This window comes from Octopus bimaculoides, chromosome 13 (assembly GCF_001194135.2).
Source record: "Octopus bimaculoides isolate UCB-OBI-ISO-001 chromosome 13, ASM119413v2, whole genome shotgun sequence".
Classification (NCBI taxonomy): Eukaryota; Metazoa; Mollusca; class Cephalopoda; order Octopoda; family Octopodidae; genus Octopus; species Octopus bimaculoides.
In genome coordinates, this window is record NC_068993.1 from 61,918,470 (window position 1) to 61,928,333 (window position 9,864).

At 37.3% G+C, this 9,864-nt stretch overlaps 2 protein-coding genes across 2 annotated transcripts in view; one reads left to right on the forward strand and one right to left on the reverse strand.

Moving 5' to 3' along the window:
- The window catches only part of LOC106882701 (tubulointerstitial nephritis antigen-like), a 55,491-nt gene extending 48,318 nt beyond the window's left edge, over positions 1-7,173 (forward strand). Inside the window, exons 4-10 of the mRNA XM_014933465.2 lie at positions 665-897; positions 1,504-1,654; positions 1,879-2,029; positions 3,057-3,102; positions 4,024-4,147; positions 4,713-4,755; positions 6,058-7,173. Of these exons, the coding sequence (XP_014788951.1) occupies positions 665-897; positions 1,504-1,654; positions 1,879-2,029; positions 3,057-3,102; positions 4,024-4,147; positions 4,713-4,755; positions 6,058-6,267 (958 nt within the window). The 3' untranslated portion in view covers positions 6,268-7,173. The remainder of the gene's footprint in view (positions 1-664; positions 898-1,503; positions 1,655-1,878; positions 2,030-3,056; positions 3,103-4,023; positions 4,148-4,712; positions 4,756-6,057) is intronic.
- A 1,299-nt stretch (positions 7,174-8,472) lies between these two features.
- Positions 8,473-9,864, reverse strand: part of LOC106882698 (cell surface glycoprotein 1) — a 13,571-nt gene continuing 12,179 nt past the window's right edge. Inside the window, exons 12-13 of the mRNA XM_052972272.1 lie at positions 9,385-9,475; positions 8,473-8,556 (exon numbers count right to left, since the gene is read on the reverse strand). Of these exons, the coding sequence (XP_052828232.1) occupies positions 8,489-8,556; positions 9,385-9,475 (159 nt within the window). The 3' untranslated portion in view covers positions 8,473-8,488. The remainder of the gene's footprint in view (positions 8,557-9,384; positions 9,476-9,864) is intronic.

Genomic DNA, 9,864 nt, shown 5'->3' on the forward strand with positions numbered 1-9,864 from the left:
TCTCTCTCTCACACACACACACATCTTTCTTTCTCTCTCCTCCTCTTTCTATCCTCCAATCACCTCCTTCCTCTTTCCTCCCCTCCCACTCTGCTCTCTTCCTCATTAGTTCTCCTTCCATATATATATATATATATATGTGTGTGTGTGTGTGTGTGTGTGTGTGTTAAGAGCTGGAACAAACGCCGCAGTGCATTTTTTCCGACTTTCTAACGATCCTGCCATTCTACCATTCTGAAGTTAATAATAATATTAGTTTCAAATTTTAGCACAAGGCCAGCAATTTCCGAAGAAGGGCTAAGTCGATTATATGGACCCAAATGCTTAAATACCTCCTTCACCAAAATTACCGGCGTTGTGGCAACATTCAAAATCAATATTGAATGTATGTATAACAGAAATGATCTAAATTTACTTGATATTTCCTCAACAATTTGAACATGTTTTAACGCAAACGAAAAAAGGTTAAACGGATGAAATCTGAAGAACAGGAAATAAATAAACAACGATAAAACAACATTTAATTTCTATCAAAACAAGTCACCAAAATATTTTGAAATCGAACCTAATGATCTTGGATTCGAATGCTATCATTTTTACGGTAATTTTACGTAAAAATGTTTATAATTTATATCCTGTTTTTTACTTATTTTTCCCTTTTTAGATGGAAGGCCAGCAACTATTCTTTCCTACATGGTCTTACATTGGCTGACGGAATCAAATACAGATTGGGAACTTTCCAGCCCAGCAACCAAGTTTTCAGCATGTCAGCGTTGAAATCTCACCACGAAGATAGTCTTCCAGAATCATTCGACTCGAGACAAAGATGGCCAGGTCTCATATCTGACATCAGGGACCAAGGTGACTGTGGTTCTTCTTGGGCCGTCTCTACTGCAGGTAATGTTCCTTCATTTTATGTGTGTGTGTGTGTGTGTGTGTGTGTGTGTGTTTTATACGTATGGTGCAAAAATTAGAAAACACGAAGACGTGGGGAAAAAACAGAATGTATTAGGTTCACATTCAGGAAAAATAAAAGGAAAAGTCCTTTACATTTCAAGCCTACGCTCTTCTACAGAAGAAATAGACGAGGAAAGAGAAAAACACAGAGAAAAGAACAAACGTGCCTCAGTTAGACGGTCAGCGCATGCTGAAATATATGCATGTATGAGTGTGTGTGCAAGCGCGCGCGTTCGTATTATGTGTGTATGATGCAACAATTAAAAAACACGAAAACGAGGTAAAAACAAACAGAATGTATTAGGTTTACGCTCAAGAAAATTAGAAGGGAAAGTTCTTTACGTTTCAAACATATGCTTTTCTACGGAAAGAATAGACGAGGAGAGAGAAAATTACAAAGATAAAAGAACAAACGTACCTCAGTTTGTATATACGTACGTACAACGTGCGGTTATGCAACTAGATATGGGAGCCATTCTTTTTTTTTTGCCATCTTTGTAAATGCGCAATCAGACTGATCTATGTATGTTCCTTTGTTTTTCACAGCTATCGCTTCCGACAGACTTGCCATTGGATCCAACGGAAGACTAGTCCAAACAATATCCCCTCAACACCTACTTTCTTGCGTCGGAGGATCAAATAACAGCTGCGAAGGAGGCAACATTGACCAGGCATGGGGTTTCTTGCGAAGATACGGGTGAGAAAGTCTTTCTTTTATCTTTTACTTATTCCACTCATGCTGGATTACCATCTTGAAGAATATATTCACACAAATCTAACTCTTATTCTACCAAGTTTAGTATTCATTCTATCTATCACTTTTGCTGAACTGTTAAATTATGGGGAGACCTTGTAGCAAAATGTGAAACCATTATTATTGTTGTTGTTGCTGTTGTCATTATATATTTTGTCTTTCTATAGTGGTGTCACGGAAGATTGTTATCCATACCAAGCAAGGACAGATCAATGTACCATTCCAAAACAAACCTCTCCTGATATATGCCCAAGTGGTAGAGTCTTCAAAGAACACATGAAATTTAAGATGACACCGCCATATCGTATCCGAAATGATGTGAGTGTTCATAATTTCTCGTATTCTTTTATTTGTTTCAGTGATTTGACTGCGGCCATGCTGGGGCACCACCTTTAGTCGAGCAAATCGACTCCAAGACTTATTCTTTGTAATCCTAGTACTTATTCTATCGGTTAATTTTGCCGAACCGCTAAGTTCGGGGACGTAAACATCGCTTGTCAAGTGATGGTGGGGAGAACAGACACACACACACACATATATATAAAATATACGACGGAATTCTTTCAGTTTCCGTTTACCAAATCCACTCACAAGGCTTTGGTCAGCCCGAGACTACAGTAGAAGACACTTGCCCAAGGTGCCACGCAGTGGGACTGAACCCGGAACTATGTGGTTGGTAAGCAAGCTATCTACCACACAGCCACTCTTGCGCCTATAAAGATAGTATCGGTTGTTGCGTTTTATCCAGAGTCTACCCTAGGCGAGCACTCATTTCATTACCCGCCGTTCCGGCTGTGACCTACCTTGTCCACTGAAGCCTTTCCACAGCGTTAGTTTGGAAGACGGGGCAGCATGGAATGGTCTCCACGGTCACCTGACCTGATACCAATGGATTTCTTTTGTTGGGGGTTTTGTAAAGAACAAGGTTTATGAGAAGAATCCCAAAACAGTAAATGAATTAAAAGATTACATTTCTGACGCATTCACTGAAATTGATGGAAATTGGAATTTGTGCCGGACTGTCTTTCAGAGTGTTCTGAAGAGGTTTGAAGAATGTTGCAATGTTGAAGGAGGACATTTTGAACATCTGAGAGATTAAACATTATCTGTTTAAGAGGTGCATAAACAATATGGCTGTAAGGTAGAAATTTAAATGTAATAAAATGTTTTTAAAAGAAATTTGAAGTGCCTACGTGATAACTTTAACCCTAGTTTTGGGCCACCCTGTATATATATGGTCATGTTTTTATGGAGGTATCTATTCAGGTATGACTGAATGAATGAAATGAGTGGAAATGAGAGACAGAAGTAATTAACACACTGAAAATATTTTTCTTCTTTTTAGGAACACACGATTAAGAAACAGATTTATGAAAATGGACCAGTACAAGGTAAGATTATGTTAGACATTATCCATATCAATGATTTTTTTTTATCTTCTGTTTATTGATTACATATGTGAACTTGTGACTGTTAACTCACGTCTAAGCCTTAGTCTATTGACTGACGCTTGAATTTCAGTTTATTTTCTCGTGCCCGAGCCACAGTTTGTTTGTTTATGTTTGGACTTCATTGTTCACTCATATTTGAACCTCAGTTCAACCTGAGCTTAACCTTATTGACTCCTGGTTGAACATCAGTTTATTCCTCGATGCTTGAACCTCAGTGAATCAGTAAAGCGTAAGACAAATTTTTTCTGCTTTATGTTCCCTAGATCCTTGCGTTCTTCGTTCAAATCACGCCGAAGCCATCTTTGGTTTTCATCCTTTCAGTTTTGATAAAATAAAATAGCATTCTAGGGTATCGGTTCTCAACCGCAGATCCCAGGACTGTATGCCCTCATGAATTCTTCCGGTGGTCCCCGACAGTCTTCCAGTTTTTTGGTGCTGCCTCCTAAACAGAATCGAGGTTTTGTGACCCGGATATTAAAAGGATTGAGAACCGCTGGTCTAGAGCGATGGTAGGGTTGCATTCTCAGAGCATTAGAAGAGATACCTTGTGGTATTGTTCTGGATGTTTGTGTTCTGACTTTTTGGATAATAAATTTAATCTATCGCCCGGTCTAAACGCAACCACCTGGTTATTGAGTGCCTTTAACAGGGTATATTCTGTTGCGAGCATTAGGGCCAGCTCTTCGGCTTATAATAATTTTCTCACACAAGTCTCGGAAACCTGAACAAAATAAATGATTATGGGTGCTGTCCCTCCCATCCTGCCCAAACGGTAAAAAGGGGTTCATTTTTTCATTCTTTGTTTCCATTTTACTGTATTTTTGTTTTCATTTCTATTCTCTTGTTCTTCTCTTTCTCCAGCTATATTCAATGTGAAAGAAGACTTCTTTGTCTATAGATCCGGTGTCTATCGTCATGTCAACACGGTTTCAAACCTACCTCAATCCTATCATCAAACTGGCTCTCACTCGATTAGAATAATTGGGTAAGTGATATAAAACTGGGCTATATTCCATTTACGTATGCTAACGTGTGACAGTGAAAACAAGAAGAAAGAGTATTCCAGTTATATAAGCGTATGACATCCTGAGTGCAAATCCCGCCCAGATCGACTTCGCCTTTTATCCTTACGGAGTCAATAAAATAAGTCCCAATCGAATTCTGAGGTCAATGTGATTGACTGGTTCAATCCCCCAAATTCCTGACTTGGTACTTATAGTAGAAAGAATTATCATCAAGATTGGTAGATCGGCAGAATCGGTAAAGAACCAGAGCAATTGCCTTTTATATGATTCCGGCCGTTTACGCTCATGTTGAAATCCTACTGAGATGAACATGGCACTCCATCATTCCAAGTTTTCACAAAATTTCTGATTTTGTATCTATTTTGGAAACAGCTATTATCTTCATTTACATATTTACTATCATAACTATTATGATAATAATATATATCATTATCATAATATATTTCACTACTTTTGCTTTTTATTCATATTTTCATGTTTAAAATAAGAAAATTTGATTTTAATTTTCCCCCCTTTTTTTTCCAGATGGGGTGTTGACTATTCCAATGGATTCCGAACAAAATACTGGGTAAGTGGAATATCCCTGGTAGTTGTGGATATTGAAGTTGAATTTCACAGTTACCTGTTGTTGTTGTTGTTGTTTAGCTCCGTGTTAGAATCGATCTTGCAGACCTATGATTAAAAGTATTCTATAGCCTTGACATTTCAGTCTCAGTGTAGCAGGATTACATCATACAATGTAGTCTATTTTTTTTTAAACTTCCGAAAAAAGTATATATATATACATGCATGCGTACATACATACTCACACACATACCTGCATACAGACACACTCGCACACGCAGTAATTGCGACATGAAAGAGACAGGATTAAACGAAAAGAAGAAGAACTAAATGTTTAACAACGAGAGAAGCCGAAGTAGGTGGGCAGTGTGGCGTGATGGGCGTACGTTATCGATAACATATGACAGGTACATAAAAACGGTTTATAGCGAGGGCAGCGTACAATGGCGGTAGAGTAAAATGGAGGCAACTGGAAACAGAGGTCGTGAAAGTAACGGGAGGTGCTACTTCCGCTACTCACATCCTCCACTTCCTATGGCATACTCCTCCATTCCTCTACTTCTCGTTGTTCGCTTCACGCTTCCTCTTCCCGATTAACTTTTCCTTCTGCTTTCCATTACTTCCGGTTCCTGCCTTGGACAAAACTATAAGTAATAGCGTGTAAAGACTGAGTTAAAATCCGTATGGAAGGTTGCTCGTGGAACTCGAAATCCCAGCTTTTGTAAGCACAACAGATGTTCTACCACTGGACCAAAGTAATCCTTCGAATTACTTTATTCATTTTAGGAACTTTACACTTACCTTCGAGAATTGTATGTTGTTGACGTCATAAGAATTTATGAACTTTATATGCAGAGAGTTCTACTGAATATTTTTGCTCAATATTCATTTAACTAAAGCAGCGAATTGGCAGAATGGTTACCACGCCGAACAAAATGCCTGGCAGCATTTCGTTCGTCTTTACGTTCTAATTTCAAACTCCGCCGAGGTCGACTTTGCCTTTTATCCTTTCGGAGTCGATAAAATAAGAACCAGTTGAGTACTGGAGGTCGCTGTAATCGACTTACCCCCTTCCCGCACTCCCCGAAATTGCTGACATTACGCTAAAATTTGAAACCAGTATTCATCTAACTAAACGACCGGGAAGTGGTTTGATGAAATAAAGATAGTGAAAGTATCAAAACAGCTTATGCACATACGATGGATCCGGACAAAGAGACACACTGCTAATTACATTGGTAACTTCTATGAAATTCTCACTTTTTTAATTTTAAAGACAACCGATTTTCTTTTTATTCTTTTGCAGCTCTGTGCCAATTCTTGGGGACCCAACTGGGGAGAAAAAGGTTACTTCCGTATTCTTCGAGGCGAAAATGAATGTAATATCGAGTCCTTCGTGATTAGTGCTTGGCCCCACCTTCCACAAAGAATTCATCGTTATCAGCTTGTACGTAAACGAAGATCACTTGACGAAAATACAGTAAAAGAAATTCTTTTTGGAACGAGAAACAAGTAAAAATGGTAAAAATCGTTTCTACAGCACTGTTTACACTAGGAAACACTTCGAAAGGCTTTTTTTTTTTTTAAACAGAAAACCAAAGAAACACAAACCATAACATGACTCATCCATTGACGAGTTACCATTCCCCTGCCCCACGGAACTGGATTTCTTTGTAATATTTTAAGTTGACTCTTTCTATCCCCTCTATCTATCTACATGGTTATCGCTTTTTAACTTTCACACTCATTCTTTACGACCTTTTTTTCTGAGAAGCATGGGGTGAGTTAGATAAATATAACATAAAATCTTGATTTTATACATACATATATATATATATATATATATATATATATATATATATATATATATATATATATTGCATAATCGTTCAAGCTGAAGATACATAACGTCGATGTTTTTCATACTGATCGATCATTCAGGTGACTATATACATACATAAATTGTATATTTGTTTGAAGAAGCTGAAGATATACAACGTGGCTATGTTTTTCGCCCTGCGCGATCCTTCAGGTGACGATTTACATACATACACACATATATATATATATATACATGTATATATATATATATATATATACATATATATATATACATATATATATATATATATATATAAATATGTGTAAGAAAAAGTTCTGAGGCGCATTTTTAACTAAAACTGAGTGTTCCTAACAGTGAAACTGTTTCTAAATGAAATGACTGTACGTCAAACGTGCGTCACGTGTGTTTATATGAAGAATTCTACATAATTGATATAATGCAGACGGTTTAATAAATAAGAACAAAAAATGGAATAGTAAAATTAGGGTGAAGAAAAAATATAAACAGTGCTACTACTCAATAAAAAAAAAATAGCCAAAAGTTTTTTCAATGAAATAAATGAATATTTCAAATAATAAAGCTTTAACATTTATTAAATAAATATGAAAACCGTTATACGGAACAGCAACGAAAGAAGACAGGTCTAAGCTCAGACACAAAGGTAAGGTATATTCGTTTATATAAGAGTTTGAAACTTTCTATCTATTCCATATATATATATATATATATGTGTGTGTATAGAGAGTTAGATAGGAACTCTTGTCCCCATATTGAAAACGCCAACATTTCTTGATCTGTACTGAAGCTTACCAACCACATGGTTCCGAGTTCAGTCCCACTGAGCGGTACCTTGGGCAATTATCTTCTACTATAGCCTCGGGTCGACCAAAGGCTTGTGAGTAGATTTGGTAGATGGAAACTGAAAGAAGCCTTTATGGATATATCAACCTGTGAGATGTGAAGACACATGGCTTAGTGGTTAGGGTGTTGCACCCACGGTCATAAGATTGTAGTTTCAATTCCTGGACTGGGCGATGCATTGTGTTCTTGAGCAAGATATTTCATTTCACATTGCTCCACTCCACTCAGCTGGCCAAAATGAGTCATCTTGTGACAGACTGATGCTCTATCCAGAGAAACTGGCAAACAGGCCCTTAGGAGTCGAAGAGCTTTACCCTTATCCTCCATCAACCTGCTAGAAATAGCTGCCACACTCTTACTATGTAAAAACAAAAAAAAAACATCAAAAAGGATAATATAGTTGGAAATTAAATCATTCAAAAAGATGTGATGGTCACATCTGGAATGTTTTTATCATAGATTTACTCAATCAGGATTGTTGTTGTTGTTGGCACTCCGTTGCTTACGACGTCGAGGGTTCCAGTTGATCCGATCAACAGAACAGCCTGCTCGTGAAATTAACGTGCAAGTGGCTGAGCACTCCACAGACACATGTACCCTTAACGTAGTTCTCGGAGATATTCAGCGTGACACAGTGTGACAAGGCTGACCCTTTGAATTACAGGCACAACAGAAACAGGAAGTAAGAGTGAGAGAAAGTTGTGGTGAAAGAGTACAGCAGGGTTCGCCACCATCCCCTGCCGGAGCCTCGTGGAGCTTTAGGTGCTTTAGCTCAATAAACACTCACAACGCCCGGTCTAGGAATCAAAACCAAGATCCTATGACCGCGAGTCCGCTGCCCTAACCACTGGGCCATTGCACCTCCACTCAATCAGGATTAAGCCAGAGCTTAACAACGATAACAAAGCAACAAAAGCAGATAGGCACATAAACAAACAGGGAAAGGAAAGTGAATTCAGGAAGAGTAAAGTACAAAACCTCTCGTTATATTTACAGTTGAAAAAGAAAGAAAAGTGATTTATTGAGAATATATTTATTTCAAAATTGTAACAATTAATCCACAATCATGGTTACTTTTATTCCTCAGGCTGTAGATTTCATCTGTTCAAAGTAGAAAAAGCAAACAAAAATACACATTAATTAGATTGACAACCTGACATTTGATCGGTTTTTGAATTTTTACTTTGGGGTCATTTACTCATTCTTTTGTTTCAGTCATTTGACTGCGGCCATGCTGGAGCACCGCCTTTAGTCAAACAAATCAAACCCAGGACTTACTCTCTGTAAGCCTAGAACTTATTCTATCGGTTTCCTTTTGCCGAACTGCTAAGTTATAAGGACATAAACACACCAAAATCAGTTGTCAAGCGATGGTGGGGGACAAGCACACACACACACACACACACAGAGTGTACTGGGTGCTCTTTACATGACACCAGCACCAGCTATGTTGAGTTGACATAGTTGGGGGTAAGAAAAATGTCAAACAACACAAGAAGCCTGCAGAAGATAAAGATCTGAGATGATGTGGACAGAAGTGGTGAGGTGTGATCTCAGAACAATGACCCTCACAAAATCGATGCTGAAACACTATCATATGTATAAAAATGATGATAAATATCATCCTTCCCAGAACACTGTACATGGTTTCTTGAACACAGAGGCCTGATGACATGCTCTGATTGTATAATAATATATGTCTGATGAAATGGTCTGGTTATATAATAACATGTCTGATGAAATGGTCTGATTATATAATAACATGTGTCTGATGAAATGCTCTGATTACATAATATACTGAAGTACATTATTGAGCAAATAAATAATTTGCCACTTCTCACAATAAATTTTGGGTAACGGATTATCAAATGTATTAACAAAATTAAAAAAAGGAAAACATTCTTTTAAAACAAGAGTGATCTTACTTACTTTCTGGGACCATAAAACTGTCTCCTGTTGTCAGTATCATATTCTTGTAACCAATTCTTACTTTGAGTTTACCAAATTGCACAAGGAACATCTAGAAAAATACAGGAAAAATAAAAAATAAAAACTGACACAAAATGCTACAAGTGCTCTAATGGTTTTTCTTTAAGTAACAAGTTTCGAAAAGGAAATTTCATTTTAAGGGGTGGGGATTGAAAGAAGGTCACTGTGACATGGTGACAGGGATGTTTGTATTTTGAGTGGAGGAATGCAAAATAATCAGGCTTGGAAGTTTGGTTCTACTACATGTCTGGGAAGGCAACAAGTCATTTGATAAAGACTGTGTGCAATATAAGTGTGTGCCAGCCATGTTTATTTTTATTTATGCACCATCTATATATATGTATATATATATATATATATATATGTATATATATATATATGTATATATATATATATATATATGTATATATATATATGTAT